This window comes from Acanthochromis polyacanthus, chromosome 4, assembly GCF_021347895.1.
Source record: "Acanthochromis polyacanthus isolate Apoly-LR-REF ecotype Palm Island chromosome 4, KAUST_Apoly_ChrSc, whole genome shotgun sequence".
Taxonomy (NCBI): Eukaryota; Metazoa; Chordata; class Actinopteri; family Pomacentridae; genus Acanthochromis; species Acanthochromis polyacanthus.
This window is the reverse complement of record NC_067116.1, coordinates 10,934,617-10,954,277: the sequence shown is the minus strand read 5'-3', so window position 1 is coordinate 10,954,277 and position 19,661 is coordinate 10,934,617. Positions and strand designations below refer to the sequence as shown.

General features: G+C 40.0%; 1 protein-coding gene and 1 long non-coding RNA gene across 15 annotated transcripts in view; both read left to right on the top strand.

Annotated features, from left to right (window-relative positions):
* The first annotated feature begins 376 nt into the window (after positions 1–376).
* nfic (nuclear factor I/C) overlaps positions 377–19,661 on the top strand; it is a 185,846-nt gene continuing 166,561 nt past the window's right edge. For 5 of the 14 annotated variants that reach the window (XR_007941417.1, XR_007941418.1, XM_051947311.1 and 2 more), the window contains exon 1: positions 387–838. Coding sequence is in view for 12 of the 14 variants with exons in the window: in XM_051947311.1 (XP_051803271.1) it covers positions 758–838 (81 nt within the window). In the remaining 2 variants the exon portion in view is untranslated. Of the gene's footprint in view, positions 839–19,661 lie in introns of all 14 variants that reach the window. The other 9 variants (XM_051947302.1, XM_051947303.1, XM_051947312.1 and 6 more) reach the window with 6 other exon arrangements.
* On the top strand, positions 15,669–17,746 carry LOC127533676 (uncharacterized). The gene is made up of 2 exons (XR_007941434.1): positions 15,669–16,606; positions 16,724–17,746. It is a non-coding gene; the product is annotated as an uncharacterized LOC127533676 (long non-coding RNA).

Below are 19,661 nucleotides of genomic sequence, written 5' to 3'. Positions count from 1 at the left end.
TAAGACTAAACACAGTCCAGGTTCAGAAACACAAGTAGAGCTGAAGGTGAGGGAAGAAACTTATGGGCAGAAAATTGTGCTACTGAAAATGCAATTTGAATCATTTATATTTTAATTATAATTGTGAAAATTGAATGTAGAGAGTAGAATTGGCAATAAGGATCAAATCAGAATCCGCTTTAATGGTCAAGTATTTGGTTTTGGCTGTTGGTGTCAACCTAGGAATACAGAAGAGAATAACAAAAAATAAAGAAATTATAGAAAGAGGAGCAGGGAGAAAAATAAAAATCAAGTTTTTAATTACAATAATTCAAGTTAAGCAACACACATTCAAATATAAAGGATTCAAAGGATTCATTCAGTTTGTAGTGGCACAAACATCTGCCTACAGAAACTACACCAGTTGGGCTCTGCAAAGTTAGCAGTCTACAAAATCAAAAACATTGAACATATAGTTGAGACTATGGGAAACAAAGCGCCCCAAAAATAGACAGAAAAGGTGAGGAAAGAGTTATAAGGACAAAGTAATATAGAAAGGGCATTTTAAAAAAGACCACTGTAGCAGAAAAGGTTAAACCGTTGAGGTGTACAGCAGTAAGAAAGCTGAAAAGATGATAGGTAGAAGGTGAAGCTCCTCTGTTCTGCCGCAGCGTGCCCACGGGGGTGGGGGGGTCCGCCTGACGCGGGACGTTTCTGGTCTCGAGCACCGCGGATTTACTCCAGCTGGCACGCGCACGATGCTAGAAAGGAATATGGAATGATAACGACCGACAGCGTGGGATGGGCAGGCACTGCGGGCAGCTTTAATTTCCCCCGGTGGCGGCTCCGCTTCGAAATGGTAGGACTAAACCTGCTCTGGCAATATAATGCAGTTGGGTGTCTCTTCCTATTGGTGTGCTGTTTCGTGTTTTCCTCAAAAAGACGCAATGCGAGGACTTGAATGAGGAACAGAGGCTACGCAGCTCAAAGTGGAGCAGAAAGCGACGGTGTAGTTGCATGTATTCCTCTGTATGTCAACAAGCCAGTTTTCTTCATTTTTGTGGCTTATATTTTGTTGCAGCGTCCGAATATTATGCTTTGATCAGTTACGATATTCTATGGAGACAAGCTGTAGCTAAATTTCATTCAAAATCGGGATTATAAAACATCCGTCTGACAATGGTATATACACATACTGCGTTACACAACTCAGAAATAACAGTGAGTCGTCACAATCAATCCTTCAAATTCGGCACACACACGACACGCAAATTATCCCACAATGTAATGAAATCTTAACTTTTGCAGTCGGTTGCCCCGTTCATGCCGCTGGCGTTTTACGTCAAACACACTAAGCAAGGCGGAAGCAAGCGAGCTGGAACGGTTTCAAGTTTAAATTGAATTGACACGAACCTCTTTTTGACTATTATATGTACGCCGAATTTACCAAATAAACTCCCAAACAGCAGACGATTTTATGTCACACAGGGAACCGCAAGTACGCCTTTTATAAAACAAAATAACTTTAAAGTCCCAGAGTTCTGAATGAAGTTTCGAGTGAGGTTGCTTGTGTGCCGGAAAAAAAGAGACGTACCAGCGTTACACAGGCTTTAACCCATCGGCAAATATGGTTTTCGACCTCTGACGCCGGGCGACAAAGCGGACAGAATGTCTTGCAGTTTATGTGTAGGTGTGCAGTCGCGGATGAAAGTTGAGCTCGCGGCTTTGTGACGGAGCGTACAACGGTAGGCCCGTCTGCTCTCTTTCGCTTCGTCACACGGTAAAGTGGAAGGCCAAGTTGAAGTTCTCCACCTCCTAGTCTGTGGATGTGTGGATATTTGTGCATGTTTGTGTTAGTCAGCAGAAAATGGCCGCAGTTAGACCCAGCGGGCTGAGTTAGAATGACAGGCCGACAGAGGGCCTCCTGTCAGAGAGCTTGTCGGCTGCTGAGAAAACACAGATCTGGCAGAGGCAAGAGCTCCCGAAGCCTCTGCTCAGTTCGAAATACACAATGGAGGATTCGACTTCAAGTTGAGCAGATAAAATATCGCCCTTTTGTCCCACATCAGTCCCATTAAATAAATCTCACACACGTATCTATCTATCTGTCTATCTGTCTATCTGTCTGTCTGTCTGTCTGTCTGTCTGTCTGTATACTAACCAAAAATCTAAACATTTTGTATGATCTTCTTTGACCCTGATAGCAGTTTGCATACTTGCTGCCATTGTTTTTATGTACTTTTCCACAGTCTCTTTTGTGACTGAGTTCCAAGTACTTTCTCACTGTTCCAGAGACCTGCTTTGGGTGAAGCTTTTGTGCCATCTATTTTTTGACTTCAATAAATCCCAGATCTGTTCAATAGGATTCAAGTCTGGACTTTTACTTTGCCATTCCATCAGTTCCAGTACTTCAGATTCTTTTATCTTGGTCAAGTAGTCTCTACACAGCTTTAAAGTATGCTTGTCATTGTCTTCTTGGTATATGAACAGATAACCAGTCAGGTTCAATCCAGAAGGGATTCTTTGATGCACCAAGATGTTGTGGTAACCCTACAACTAAAGGCACATTTGTTTGGACAAATATAATGACAACAACAAACATAGCTCATAAGATTTTAAATTTCAGTGCTGATATCAAGCCATTTTCCATGATTTTCTTGATAATATCCAAAATCATTTAAGTTCTTCCATCAATAGCTATGGCATTGTACTGCCAAAAACACCAAAAACAGTGCTTTTAGGCATTCCTTGTTTTCTTTTCTGACACACAGGAGTTAGTACTTGATTGCAAAACCATTGTTTTTGATGACTGCAGCCATACATCTTGGCATACTCTCCACCAGCTTCTGAAATTGTTCTACTGTCACAGCAGCCCATTCCTGTTGCTCAGTGATCTAGTTCTCCATCCAGGCTTTAACTGACCTTCCCTTATGGCAAGGGGCATGGTTTTGTTGGATAATCCAGTCATTGGAGGCAGGAAAGAATTTCCCAGCTGATGGAAGATGACTGTTTTCAAGAATAGCCCTGTACATTACCTGGTTCATTTGCTCTTCACACAATTGCCTTTGCTCTGTTCCACCCATAGTTAAACAACCCTAGATCATCATTGATCCACCCCATGTTTTACTGTAGGGGCAAGACAGTCTGGTTTTTAAGCTTCTCCAAGCTTCCTCCTAACCAGTAAGTTAGCTGGAGTGGGCATCAAGTGAAAATTGGATTCATCACTGAAGAACCTTAGCCCAGTCATCAACAGTCATGAGTAACCGGTCCTGTGTGACTTCAGACCAGCTTCAAGAAGTCAGTTTCCAACTGTTCTTGCCAAACAAGTCACATTTCTGGACAGTGTCCACTCATTTTTAAGACCCCTTGAGGTCTGACGACGATTCCTGACAGGAACGGATGAATGCACAGTCATCTTTTGTGGGGTAGAAAGATGTTTCCTGCCATGACCAGCTAGCAATTTGGTAGTACCATGTTCAGCTTATTTTTCTAGGTGTAATGAACAGCTGTCTTGGAGATCTTCGTTTTTTTCACTACCTGTCTCTCACTCAATCCAATTTCTAGCAGTGCCAAGATGGCTGCCTTTGTGGCTTTGCATAATTCTTTTGTTTTAGGTATTATGTAAGAGCTGACAACTTCTAAGTTGTGCAGTGGCTTGAATGTAAGCAGGAAACCACTCTAGGCCTTTGCATCTGCAGTGTTGCTTTTGACATGTAATGGTCTCTTACATACCCTGAGAATACAATTAAACTTAAGCATGTCAAATAGGGAAATGGGACAAAACCGTATTATGTAATCAGTTGCATCTTTTACCTATTTAATTTGTATGTTTAGTGATACCAAGCATTGAAATGAACAAGAAATTGAAGAAAACAAGAAAGGTCTAATAATTTTTCCATGATTGTATAGATGTGTGTGTGTGTGTGTGTGTGTGTGTGTGTGTGTGTGTGTACACATATATTATTTGAAGCAAGTAGGAGATAGTAGTACTAATCCACTATTTTTATATGATACTAATAAGTGTAATATAAGTGTCCTAATATATGTTTTTGGTTTTGTAAAAGTCAATCACATAATTTTTTCATACTTAATCCTTCACTCATCATAATATACTGTATTTATAGCCTATGCAACTTGCTACTGTTAAGGGGAAGGTGGTAACTGCTATGGTATTTCTGAGTGGAATTATTCAGAATTTCATTTATTGTTAAAACTAAATATAATACTAAACATCAGCTTTTAGCAGTGGTGGACAAAGGGTTGACAACTTCAGTAAAATTAGCAATGTCACACTGTAAAAAAAGTTACATGCTTACGTCCTGTATTGAGATTTGTAAGTAAACGCACTTGAACATTACTAGCAACAAGTACCAAAGCTAAGTATCAAGAAAGAATAGAAGAAGCACATCATTAAATCTACAAGCTGAATTTTTAAAAGTAGCCTGACTGTCCAAATCTGTTGAATTGTATGAAGATGGAATATCAAGTCACATTAAATGGAAATATTCTGGGAGGTAGACTAAATCAGGGCTTTAAATTTGTACTAAAGTGAATGTACTCTGACACATTCTGTCGCTGTTTTGTAGAAGCACATAATCCCCCATCATTTTATGACAAAACTGTGTGAATAACAGGTAAACTATGTCTAAAAACAGAAATATTGTACTGCTTTGTTTCTGGCACAATCCACACGGTGACTTTTCTTATGTTTAAAGAATATGTTAAATTATGCCTTCTGATAGGCAATTGTTTGGCATCATTTCATTAGACAAGACTGAACACTTTGAGCTGGTACACTGTTTTCCCTCTGTTTGTGCACGGTTCGAATCCAAGTCTTGTATAATTTCCATAAAGCTGGAGTATTATGGTGATGGCTGCTTTGTTGTCACTCAATTTGAGGATGGTCCTGAGATGAACTGTCGAGTGTGTCGCAACGCCGGTTTCAGGAGGAAGAGTGCAGCAGTGGCTGCAGCTTTAAGCACATTGTTTGGGATGGGCTGAAATCATAACGTCATTTCAGTTCTCTTTCTTTTACTCTTTGCCCCGTCACCTTTTCTTTCTCGAAATAACACAGTCCCCCATGTTGCCTTACACCTCCGGCTATATTCTCCGAAGAATGATTATTGTGAACTCTGTTTTTCATTCTGTGGGGCATTTTTTGGGGCATAAACTTTTCCAAAGTGTCATTGTTTCTGGAGTTAACCCGGCAGTCATCCGAAGCGAACAGGGGATAAGTGGATTCTTCAAAAAGCCTCTGTTTAACAGCCCAGGAAATGCCGCAGTTGCTCAAACTCTGAAGTACCGCTGTTGAACTGTGTCAGCGGGAAAGAGCATGTTGAAATCTGAAAAAAGAAGTGACAATGCCATGGGAAAAGAAATTCTCAACTCGGGAATGTTTATATTAACGCAAATCCCTGTTTAATCCAGTCCTTCTCATCAAAATGATGTTATCTTCCCTCTCTCTGTCTAAGGTAAAACTACACTATGCTTCCTCTCTGCCCCCAGACTAGGAATGTGCTATTACCCATGCCACTATGTTGATTTGACAATGCCTTGTGTATTACAGAAATATGTGAAGGACATCTTCATTTAAAAAAAAAAAAAAGTATGCTCATGCTGTAGATTGTTTTTTTTATAGGGACTAGGAGTTCAGTACAAGCAGTTCCACTGTATTTTAGGGATGCATAAATCAATAAATTATCCAGTGGGAGGGACAAACAGTTTAGCTGTCAGAGAATGTACAGTAGATTTCTGTAGTATCCAGCTGCTCCGTCAGGTAGGGCCTTTTACTGGTGAATGAGATTAAGTCATAGCTATGTTTCCTTTAAGTGTGCATTCAACAAGGTCAACTCCCTGCTGTCTAACTGCTAATTGTCACAATCGTGTCATTGAACTCTGTGCAACATGTAACTAGAATGATGAAGAGTATCAGTGATGCTCTGCTCTGGGTTTGAGTGCATTTCAGAGGTGGCAGTAAGTACTGACATATTCCCTGGACTGATAAAGTTGCTGCATCAGTATTTGTGAATATCTGTTTCAGATGAGGAGCCGTTTCCAGCAGCTGTGCCAGTGTTGACTACAGTGAACAAGTCACTACATCATGTACATCAGTTATAAGGATTGTTTTGTTGTGAAGAGGTTTTTAGTGTAACAGGTTATTTACTGTGGGAAATTGCAGATTGTTTGCTGTGTTTCATGCTTTGGATTTTGATGGGCCAATTGTTAAATAGTAATTTAGAATTTTTTATTTTTTTGCAATTTAATTCTTATTACATGTAAAATTGTGTTTGCTTTTGTTCCCCTTCAAATTCCCCTTGTAACCATGTGGACTTTGTCGTGAATATTAGGTGTCAACAGTTAAAATCTGATAAGTTTTATTTGTTTCAGTCATAAATCGGTAATTCACTGTTAACGTGTCAGATTTTACATTCAGGAAATTATGTAAAATTTTCTTCCTAAGTACTGGCTTGTTGACACGATCTTTGTCAAAACATCTGAAGACATTTGCAACATATCCCCCAGAAAGGCTAACAGACACTTCAAATGAGGGTTTTAGATTTAGTGGAAGTCCCTAAACCAATGACAAGGCTGAATACAAAACACAGTATATTAGCTATCGTTCTGTACAGTCTTGTCCCATTGCCATAGTTATACAGAGATCACATTAAGTTAATGTTTCATTTGTTCATTTATTTTATTTTATTTGAGCTTTGTTTAACCAGGTAAAAATGTTTGAGAACCATTTCTCATTTATTAACATGACCTGGACAAGAGGCCTCGGTAGAATTAAATTCAGCAAAAATGAATGCATATACGAACTACACTTAGGAGAGAAATACTAAAGAAAACATGGGAACTGAGTAAATGACACGAACTAGAAGAGAAGGGAGGACCAGTGTGTATGTATATGTACAATACCGTTCAAAAGTTTGGGGTCTTCCAGGCAATTTCATAGTTATTTGTGAAAAATCACACTTTTGTTCATGTGCTAACAGAATTGCACAAGGATTTTCTAATCATCTTTTAGCCTTTCAACACGATTTGCTAACACAATGTACCATTAGAACACAGAAGTAATGGCTGCTGGAAATGGTCGTCTATGTAGATATTCCATTAAAAATCAAACTGTTTCCACCAGGAATAGTCATTTACCACAATGTCTAACAATGTCTAGACTGTATTTCTGATTAATTTAATGTCATCGTCATTAAAAAAAAGCATTTCTTTCAAACATAAGAACATTTCTAAGTGACCCCAAACTTTTGAACAGTTGTGTGCACGTGTGCGTATGAGAGTAAGAGTGCAGTTGAACAAGAATATATGACATGAAAGAGACACGGCGTGCGTGCGTGCATGCACATAAATGGGCTCCAGAGGTGATAAACGGGAACAAAAATCAACTATGAGCTGATGGAGTTTCTACTTGAAAGTAGAAAATGGTGTTTGAGGCTGTTTTGTTGAGTGGAAGCTTTATTGTGGAAGGGGAAAGCTAATCCGGATTTGGTTTTTGTGTGAAGATTATTGATATGAGCGGCGAAAGACTGAGATGAGTCCAGCCAGATGCTTAGGTATGTCATATTTTCGCTCGAACAGCATGCATTCAGTCTTACTGGTGTTAAGGCTGAGGTGGAGATTTTGAAAGGACTGCTCTACAGAAGTGAGGCTGAGTTGAAGGGTGGATGCCTCTGAGTGGAGAGAAGGGCCGGATAAGTACAAGATGATGTCACTGGCATACAGGTGGATCATGGAAGTGAGAGTAACTTTGGCTACGTTAGGGCTGAAATGATTCCTTGAGTTATTCGAGTAATTTGATTACAACAAATTCCTAGAGGCAAAATTCTCTGAATGGAGGCTTTGTTTAATCAACTACATGCCAGACCCCAGGTCTCGAAAAGGCAGCCTGCAGTCTGAGGCCGGAACCAGACTTCTTTTGATACAAAGTAGGTCCTTAAATTTGACAGGGCGCTTCTATTGAACTAGCGCACCCTTTCTATTGTTTATGGCAGGAGTGCCACGGTCTAAACGGTCGTCTAAATTAGCCGTAGTTGAACTAAAATGACTAATATATCCGACACATCTGCCAGACTGTCATGCTGAAAGCTTGGTCACATGACCAGTGGTCTGCTGAAGGTCAAGCGACAATGTTGTGGCCCGCTAGTGACTGCCCAACATGCGTGCGATTTTCAGATGTGCATTTACATGCGGGAAAAAACACATCCAATGGACATGTACCTTCACTGTTTTCTGTAAGTATTCAGGCACCGTGCCGGAATTCCGGCGTGCAGCGCCGGCGTTTGGTTAAAAAAAAAGAAAGAAAGATGGGACTACATTGCCAATCGAGTTCATCTACCAATGGAATAAGATAAGGTAAGATAAGCTTTATTGATCCCACACTGGGGAAACTTCACTGTTACAGCAGCTTCGAGAAGAAAAAATAGTATAAAGGCAGTACAGAATAAATTACACACAGTACAAAAATGCAGAGAACAATATATACAAAAAGATTTTTAAAGAAGACTATTTACATGAGGATGAGGTTGAAACAGTTATTGCACTTAAATGATATGCATGTGTGAAGGGAAAAAGTACAGCAGTGACAGAGGTAGACCAGTTTATATGGCGACATTATAAAGTCTGACTGATGCTGGAATAAAGGACCTGCGGAAACACTCCTCCTTACACCTAGGCTGTACCAATCTGTTGCTGAAGGTGCTTCTTTAAGAGTTCAGTCTGAATGGAACGGAATGAGGGGAACGCAGCTTTTGCTCTCAATCAAACTAATATCACTAGCCAATGAAAAGTGGGTGCAGATCTTAGAAAGACATTGAGATCCAGCTGCATTTGAGTGCATACAGGCAAGCACAGAGCGCAGTATTCCACCAAGGCTTCTCAGTCGTTGTACAGTTCCAGAGTGATAAGTCCACAGCAGTCGATTTGTAGTAGGATGGCAATCTTGTGATTGTCAGCAGGCAGCTGACAAAGTGTTCACTTGTTGTCATGGTTACAGTGATACTAAATACATGCGGGGTTCCCATTAGGGATGCAACGATTCTCGATATTTTATCGAATCGTTCGATACGCCCTCTTTGATTCGATACACAAAAAATTTTGATATGAATCGAAGAAAGAAAGCCGCTAACATATTTTCTGACATTTCCCTTGCACAGCGCAACAGCACATGGCCTTCTCTCAGCTCCCTGCCTGTGAGAAACTCTGCCTTGCTCCGCCTCTGCTCCCCCTCCCCCTGCTTGTTCTGGGGGAAGGCGGGTGCAGCTAGCAACACGTGTATTGTTAGCTGCTGTTGTTTTGAAAGTAGAGGAGAGAAGGAATCATGGCGAGCGGCAACGAGACGGAGACACCAAAGTCTGAAATGCACCACCTTCGTACAGATCAACTGTGTGGCAGCACTTTGGGTTGCTATTGATTATAATGACCAGGGAAGAAATGGTGAGTAAAAGTAAAACTGTGTGCAAGCATTGCCTCGCAAGTGCACCGTACATAACCGGCAACACCTCCAACATGAGCAGCCATCTCCGGCGTCATCACCCGGAGAAGTGGTCTACGAGCGAGACAGACAAGGTAACGCGGACAAAATGTCAGAGTATTGTCAATGCCTTTCAGAAGAACTACACACGTGGACAAAATTGTTGGTACCCCTCAGTTAAAGAAGGAAAAACCCACAATTCTCACTGAAATCACTTGAAACTCACAAAAGTAACAATAAATAAAAATTTATTGAAAATTAAATAATCAAAACAGCCATTACTTTTGAATTGTTGATTAACATAATTATTTAAAAAAACAAACTAATGAAACAGGCCTGGACAAAAATGATGGTACCTCTAAAAGATTGAAAACTATTTGACCAGAGTGACATGATTAACTCAGGTGTGTCATTTAATTGACATCACAGGTGTTTCCAAACTCATAATCAGTCAGTCTGCCTATTTAAAGGGAGACAAGTAGTCACCTGCTGTTTGGTGAAAAGGTGTGTACCACACTGAACATGGACAACAGAAAGCGAAGGAGAGAATTGTCCCAGGACATCCGAAAAAAAATGATAGACAAACATCTTAAAGGTAAAGGCTATAAGACCATCTCTAAACAGCTTGAAGTTCCTGTGACAACAGTGGCTCATATTATTCAGAAGTTCAAGACCCACGGGACAGTAGCCAACCTCCCTGGACGTGGCCGCAAGAGGAAAATTGATGACAAATTGAAGAGACGGATCGTTGGAATTGTATCCAAAGAGCCCAGAGCAACCTCCAAAGAAATTAAAGGTGAACTCCAAGGGCCAAGGTACATCAGTGTCAGATCGCACCATTCGTCGTTGTTTGAGCCAAAGTGGACTTCATGGGAGACGACCAAGGAGGACACCACTGCTGAAAAAAACTCATAAAAAGCCAGACTGGAATTTGCAAAATGCATGTTGACAAGCCACAAGCTTCTGGGAGAATGTCCTTTGGACAGATGAGACCAAGCTGGAGCTTTTTGGTAAGGCACATCAACTCTATGTTCATAGACTCAAAAACCAAGCATACGAGAAAAGAACACTGTCCCTACGGTGAAACATGGAGGAGGCTCAGTAATGTTTTGGGGCTGCTTTGCTGCATCTGCACAGGGTGTCTTGAAAGTGTGCAAGGTACGATGAAATCTGAAGACTATCAAGGCATTCTGGAGAGAAATGTGCTGCCTAGTGTCAGAAAGCTTGGTCTCAGTCACAGGTCATGGGTCTTCCAACAGGACAACGATCCAAAACACACAGCCAAAAACACCCAAGAATGGCTGAGAGAAAAGCGTTGGACTATTCTAAAGTGGCCTTCTATGAGCCCAGATCTGAATCCCATTGAACATAGTGGAAGGAGCTGAAACATTGCCATTTGGAGAAGACACCCATCAAACCTGAGACAACTGCAGCTGTTTGCTCATGAGGAGTGGGCCAAAATACTGTTGACAGCTGCAGAACGCTCATTGACAAATACAGAAATCGTTTAATGCAGTGATGCCTCAAAAGGTTGTGCAACAAAATATTAAGTTATGGGTACCATCATTTTGTCCAGCCTATTTCATTAGTTTGTTTTTTAAATAATTATGTTAATCAACAATTCAAAAGTGATGGCTGATTTTGATTATTTAATTTTCAATAAATTTTTATTTATTGTTACTTTTGTGAGTTTCAAGTGATTTCAGTGGAATTGTGGGTTTTTCCTTCTTTAACTGAGGGGTACCAACAATTTTTGTCCACGTGTGTATAGCTTCGCCTCAGATAAACACAAGAAAATCACACATGCTGTTAGGACATTCATTACCAAAGCATTGCAGCCTTACTCTGGTGGTTGAGAATGAGGGCTTTCATTACCTCATGAAAACAATAGATCCCTGTTATGAAATCCCCTCTCGTACATACTTTACGCAGACTGTCATCCCTGCTATTTACGACCAAGTCCGGCATAACATTGTTGATTGAATTGGCTGCAACAAACAATATCGCTTTGACTACAGACAGCTGGACTTCTCGGGCAACGGAGAGCTACCTTACGGTAACAGTGCATTACATTTTGGACTCTGACTGGCAGATTAAGACCGCTGTACTACAAACTCGTCCCATGTATGAGAGTCATACAAGCGCAAATTTGTCAGAAGAACTAAAAACATGCTGTGACAGAGTGGAAATTAAACGGCTAATGTGACAATACCAGTCACTACAGATAACGCAGCCAACATTTGTGAATGCATATACGTGAGATGGAGGGACTCAGGCCCACAAATAGGCTGCTTTGCCCATGTGTAAACCTCGCAGCCAAGAAAAGTTATTGCAATCAGTAGTGAGTCCTGCCTACTAGGAAAGATTCAGAAAAGTAGTCACTTTTTTCACAAGAGCACTACAGCCAACAACACACTGGGAGCAAACAAGAGATGCTAAACTTGCCCGTCACAAATTATTTCCATGACGTCCAGACTCGGTGGAACTCAACTCATGATATGCTAGAAGATATGTTGAACAGCAAGGCAGCAGTCTACTCAGCATGCTTGCCAAAAATCTCAGGACTGTTAACAAAACTGTGGCTATGCTGTCTGATGATGAGCAAAAACTGGCAGAGGAAGCTCATAAAACTACTGAAACCACTCAAAACAGTCACCTCTCTGATGAGCAGTGAAATGACCCCAAACATCGATGATCCTTCCACTCAAAGAAAACTCATTAAATCCATGACAACCTGGTTGAGGACAGTCCAACAGCTACACAGGCAAAAAAGGCTATTGCAAAAGATCTGGAAAATTGGTACACGACTCAAGCTCATAAGTACCTTCAAAAATCTACAGCCCTGGATCCCAGATTCAAATCCCTTCCTTGATGAGGCAGCTAAGCTCCAAGTCTACAGGGATCTCACCAGGGACATTCTAGAGAAGGTATAATCTTTATTATTGTTATATTAAAATATGAAACAAGTTTACTGCATGTTTCTGACTATTAATGCTTGGCATTATTTGATGTATATTATTCTTAACATCGTACAATATTTGTGTTTTCAGTTCTAATGGAGATATTGAATGTTTTCATTTTTCTTCACTTATTTTTGTGATAGGATCATCCAGAGACAAGACCACCCACTGAGGAGGAGCCTGCAGCCTCAGATTTACAGTATGTCATGCCTGTCATTATCTTGTCTATATGTTAACATTTACAATACTTTGTATTTTAGGTTCTAATAGTGATATTGAGATTGTTTTTTTTTCCTCTTTATTTTTGTGATAGGGTCATCCAGCGTCAAGACCATCCACTGAACAGGAACTGCAGCCCCTCCAGCACCCTCCACCAAAGAAAACAGCCATGGCAGAACTGTTAAGAGAGATTTTTCAACACAATGAACAACAGAACATGTCCTTTTCTGATACTGTGGAAGGAGAGGTCAATGCATACAGATTGGCACCTAGCATTCATGTTGATGCTGATCCTTTCAAATGGTCCAGCTTTCCTCATCTCTCAAAACTTGCACGTCGTCACCTCTGTGTACTGGGAACTTCTGTTGCTAGTGAGAGAATTTTCTCCACAGCAGGAGATATAGTTGAAGCATCCCGCTCTCGTCTTGCTGCACACAATGTTAAGCTAATTTTTCTGCAATAAAATCTAAAAATACAATAGACCACAGATTGTTTTTTTAAGTTCAGGTTGACAGACATTACCAGCTAGCTGCTAAATGTATGTTATGTGGAATGTTTACTTGTAGTGGAGACTTTCATGGACCGAAAGACTTTCAGGTGCTTTAATGGTTTTTGAAGTTACGTTTATATTATTGTTCTGACTACTTTAGTATTTTCAAAGGTCTATAAAGGCTAAGACTTGGATTTTTTTGCACTAGACTGTATTTTGACACAGTACATCAGATGGTGTAATTCTGTTGGCTCATTGGTAAATAAAAAAAATGTTTTATTTGAAAAAATATTCAAACTTGTAGTTCTCCTTCAATCGAAATCGTGACCTTCATATCGAAATAATATATCGAATCGTGACAAAACTGTATCGTTGCATCCCTAGTTCCCATGGCTTTGAGTTTTAGTTGAATACCACCGTGCTATACTATATATGTACAATACCCCTGTGCTATGCTGTATATGTACAAGGCCCCTGTACTATATATGTGTCCAGGATGGTTATTTCTGTTGCACAGTACGCTCACTTCTGCTTTTGATGCTGTAACACACATGCCTAGTGCGAAATCTGATTACAAGGCTTATTTCTCTCACAGTCCCAATATCTAACCCATCTGAGGTTTTGTACTTGTGATTTTACTCTTAATAGATACATCACCCACCGCCAAGCTCTTGTTCACTGCAGTAACTGCAGGCTGACATTCTCCTTAGTTACCAGCTTCTTAAACTTGCAATCGCTTCCTTTAATGCTTGAAGTGTCAAGCTCTAAATAAAATGTCCAAATTACTGCTAATAAGCTTTATTCTTTGTCGGGTTGATCAGGTAATAATGATAATGCTAATAATAGTAATGATACATTTTATTTAAAGCACTTTTCAAGGAACTCAAGGACACTTCACAGAGGCATAAAAATCGACAACAATAATTAAAAACTATACAATTTAAAAAGTATCAATAACAAGAATAAAACAAAGAACAACAAAGAGGTGTGGCATAGTGAGGTTAGAGTGTGACGGAGTATGCAATCCTGAACAGATGAGTTTAGATTTTGGATTTGAAAATCTGATGGTGAAGGCTGAAGGCTCTGCTATCCATGGTGCTGAAACGGGCAGAGGGGACAGTGAGGTGAATGGAGAATCTGAGGGAACAGGATCGAGTGTTGACAGAGATGAGGTTGGAGAGGTATGATGGAGCGAGATGATGGATGGACTTGAAGGTGAACAGAAGGATTTTGAATTGAATTCTTTGCTTGATTGGGAGCCAGTGGACTTCTTGCAGGATGGGGATGATGAGGTAGTTGGAGGGGGTTTGGGTTATGATTAGGGATGCACAATAATTATCGATCCTATAAATTATCGGCCGATATAGGGCGAAATGATGTCATTTTTTATGGAACCGATAAATTGATTTGATCTGATAAATTAAACCAATAGTGTTTCCTCTAGGATTTTTTCCAGCTGCAGCGGCTGCCTCTCCGGGTAGCGCCGCCCCCTCCCCCACCCCGCCGCTGCCACCACCACAAACACAAAAAAAAGAGTAGCTACTGAGAGCAAGATAGTTACGTATAGTTTACCTTACTACTGGCTAGTACCGGACACAGTGCAACACGGCTGTGAAGGTGGAGAGGGTCACAGGTGGCACGCTGCACAGCGCAGCAGCCTGAGCTGCCATTGACAGAGCGGCTCAAATGTAATCTCGTTGTATACGAAAGTGTGCAATGACAATAATGTTGTTTCTTGATTCTTGAGACATGGCGGTGGTGTATTTGCGACGATTAAAAAAAAGAAAAGAAAGAAAGACATTCAAAGGAGTGATGGCTGGGATTTTAGCAGCCAGGCTGCTGCTGCCGAATGGATGTAGAGGGAACCCTGCAATAACGTAGTGGGTTTAGTAAAATTGCTTGTTGGCATGGTGCGCCTTTAAACAGGTCAGGTCGCGCTCCTGACGTCATCTGATGCGCGTGAAGCATGCATATGTGACTGACAGGAGCAAACATGTCCTCACTGATATGGATGTTCTTCTCAGTTGCAGCGGATGACAAGAGCATTGCCGTTTGTAAAGCGTGTTCATCAAGGATTCTGAGAGGAGGGAAGAACGCGACAGGTTTTAACACAACAAATCTTATCTCTCATCTGAAAAGTCGTCATCGTGGCGAAGCTATTTTACAAGAATATGAAGCATCCACAGCAGCTACTATCACCAAGGCTAAAACAACACTGAGCGTGGTTGTCAAAATTCAGCAGACATTTGAAAACTGTAAAAAAAAAATTCCCAGAGACAGCAAAAAGGCTGAAGCTATAAATGACAGACTCATGGAATTCATAGCGCTTGATGACCAGCCTTTTCAGTCATAGAGGATCCGGGTTTTCGCAAGCTAATTGCGCATTTGGAACCGCGTTACACCATCCCAAGCCGCCGCTTCTTCTCAGATGTGTCCCTGCCTGCCTTGTATGATTTGGTCGCCATACACATTCATAATATGATTGACAAGAATGGACTAAACATAAGTTTCAACAAGGATATATGGACACTGATGTGAGTCTGGTCAGTATGCTCAGCTGAACGGCTAAGTGGTTAGATGAAGATTTTCACCTGCAAAAAGTGTTGCTGCACGCACAGGAGTGCTCTGGGTCGCACACAGCAACGATGATAGGTCAAGCTTTTGAAACCATGCTTGTAAAGTGGAATATAACAAAAGACAAAGTGCATGTTGTGCTCAGGGATAACACACGCAATATGACCAAGGCTATGGAGGACCGTGGGCTTGCAAGCTTAGGCTGGATGGCACACACTTTACGGCTCGCTGTAAACGAGGCTGTGCTGAGCCAGAGCAGGAAAATAGTTGGTCACTTCAAGAACTCTCAATTTGCCACCCCATCTGAAAGATTTACAGACACAACTAGGCACAAAAGACACAAGACTTCAACAAGACGTGCCCACCAGGTGGAACAGCACGTTTTACATGCTGAGAAGTTTGTCAGAGCAGAGGCGAGCCTTGCAGCTTATGCAGTAGATTTCGAGTTACCTGTGTTTCTGAGCACATATCAATGGACTTTAATTGAGAACTTGGTAACTATACTTGACCCATGTGAACAGCTGACAAAAGACATCAGCTCAGCTACAGCCACAGCAGCTGATGTGATCCCCTCTATTGAAGCCCTAAAACGTCTGTTAAACAAGACTGTTGTAACAGATCATGGAATTAAAACTTCAAAGAGCACCTTACTGCAAGCCATAGAGCAGCGAATCAGTCACATCTGTACAGAGCCTCTGTTCTATCTTGCTGCAATCTTGAACCCCAGATGGACTGCCATTTTAACTAAGCAACGAAAAGGGAAGCAACAGAAATTCTGCGTGCCAAGGTGAGTGTTGGAGAAAATGTGGATGAGCCAAAAAGGAAGAAGTCCTAGGCGGATGACAACAACAATGCTACGATGTCACATTAGAGCTTACACAAAGCCAAGCAGAAGGACAGGTAATCAATTTATTGTTTAAATAAAGCTTTGAATGTGTCTTGTAAAATAGACCAAGCATAGTAATATTAATTGTATTATTAATGGTATTTAATGTTTATGTTCTTCATTTTCTTTAGATAAAAGAATATCTGTCAAAGCCCCCGATTCCCAGAACTGAGAGCCCGTGGTATACTGGAGAAGCAACAAATCCCGGTTCCCTAGCATTGCCTCACTTGTACAGAAATACCTGTCAGCCCCTTGTACAAGTATAGACAGTGAATGCTTGTTTTCTGCTGCCGCAAATGTTATTGATGAAAGAAGAAACAGAATTGGGTGTGAGAAGGCAGAGATGCTACTCTTTATCAAGAAAAATCTTCCACTGATGCCCTCACATAAATGGAAAAGACAAATAAAAGGACATTGGACAAAGTGAAAAGAGAAAAGATGTTAAGTTGAAATTGAAAAATTTACATTTTTTAAATTTTTATTTTCAGCTAACATTTCAGAGAAATCTGTACTCTATTCTATGCAGCTAAAACAGCAATAAGTCTGCAAATGCTTTTTGTTGAGAGATGCACTTTATTTTCATGTTTTTGGATTTATGGAGTTGAGGTTGACATATGTCAATGCATTTAATTTATTTCATAGTTGAAAAATATGTGACTCAAAAACTACTTCATCCTCAGGCTCTAAAGGTTGTATTATTTTGTTATGTATAAAATGCTTGAATATAAATTTTGTTATTTCCAGATAAACAAGTCACAGTTCTGTGAAACCCTTTTCTCGAAAGATGCAATTTTTGCTTTAGTTGGAATTTGATCTCAGTACATTTGATACACATACATTTTCATTTACAGCAACTGACCAAAGGCATAAGGTTTTAGTTTTGAAAAGTGTAGCAGCCTGTGTAAACAATCACAGAAGATTTTATTTAGACTTATTTTTGTTTGAGAAAATGCACTGTGCTATTCATTTTAGCTGTTTGATATTTTCGCAAAAATACAAAGGTTGTGCAACAAAATATTAAGTTATGGGTACCATCATTTTTGTCCAGCCCTATTTCATTAGTTTGTTTTTTTAAATAATTATGTTAATCAACAATTCAAAAGTAATGGCTGTTTTTGATTATTTAATTTTCAATAAATTTTTATTTATTGTTACTTTTGTGAGTTTCAAGTGATTTCAGTGAGAATTGTGGGTTTTTCCTTCTTTAACTGAGGGGTACCAACAATTTTGTCCACGTGTGTAAATGGACATTTGAAGAGCCTGTACTGTTGTTTGCTGTTATAGTTTGGCCAGACATACTAAAATATTAGTTTTTTAATCACTGCTTTTTAAATGTTTTTATTCTCCTTGGTACGCAAACTGCAGATTATTTGAAGATTATATTGCATATAAAAATATGAACTTATCGGTATCGGCCATGAGAAGTAGTTAATTATCGGTTATCAGTATCGGTTAACCCTTTAAGACACACTGTTGTGCAAGTCCACCAGGACATATTTTTAAATTTTTACATGCTGTAGTGCCATTTTTTTGGAGTATTTTTTATCTGCTTTACATCAAAATGACCCTGATATCCCAAATTTAAATAATATGTATTGACTTATGTCTTAACTACTACAATAAATTGCTTAAAAGTGCAATGCACCTTAAAAAAATGAAAATTGTTTTTGTTTTTTTCACAAATATTTCAAAATACAGAAATTGCATAGCTAGATCCCTCAAATTTATGAATGTAAAAAAATTTGCACAATATCCTTTAGAACCACAGGAAATTTATTTGGAGTATGTACATCACTTGCTTTTTGAGATATGGTCAATTTTGTAACCTGAAAAAAACTCGAAAATGAAAAACAGTGCAAAATTTTTAAAGACACAACATTAACATGAAAAGAAGCTATTTACAATAGTGCAATCAAATTTCTAAGTGTGCCAGATACTTGTGAACATACATATTTTATGTACAAAACCATGGTCAGACCATAAACAGTGCATTTGAAAATAAAATAAAATCGGTTTTACTGAGTTGAATCAGAAACAGTGTTTTGATCGTCGCCTGGTCCAAGTACTTGGACAGGTGTGATGGAGAAAGGCTGTCCACATATTCTGACAGAGGTGGCTGACACCTGGCCTCCTTTTGGGCAGTGTTGTAGAAGAATAGGCTTAAAAATAAAACGACAAGGCGAGACTTGCTATTCCATTCAAACATTCTTTAGTGAAAACTATGAGGGAAAAAAACAGAGTATACATTGCGTGTGATAATCATAGGCGATAACTTGCCGCTGACAATGATTTTTTTTCTCTTCCTTAAACAACTGACGTCATCACGTCTCATTCCATCTCCTTTTGCTAAAGCATCTTGGGTAATGAAAGTCCTTTAATGTAACAATCCAAATCAAATAAGATGGTTTCCATTTAACTGCTCATTTAACACATAAAACAGTTTAAACGAAATGAATGTTAACTTATGCTTATATTTTAACCCTATTCCTTCTTGCAAATAACGAATAAATTCTCAACATCCTCCCCCCCGATAAACTAAAGTTTATCTAAATTTCCAAAGGATATAACAGCTTGATGGGTCTCCGCAGAACAGTCCCTGAACTTGTGCGAACTGCACATGACCTCATGAGGCCGTCACGACCTTGAAACAGTTCCTCGATTCTTCCCAGCTTCCAGCTCTGCCTGGGTGTTTTGTCCTCTCTGATGAGTGCAACATCTCCCACTTTCAACTGAGAATGCCTGTTCCAGAAATTGGTCATCAGTCTCTGTCTGTATCGCCACCTCCGTGTCATCTCGTCCTTATTTGCGGTTGGAGGGTTCAGATCAGCTGGAAATTGCTTGGGAGGCAGGCAAGTTAGTCTCTGACCCACCAAGAAATGAGCAGATGTCAATGACTGTGGCTCATCCACATCATTGTGCACATAGGTGAGTGGCCTTGAGTTTATGATGGCTTCAGCCTCAGTAAGAATGGTGTACATTTCTTCAAATTTGAGTCTACTTCTGCCAAGCACCTTTCTCAGAATCACCTTGAGTGACCTTACGAGCCTTTCCCAGAATCCGCCCCACCGG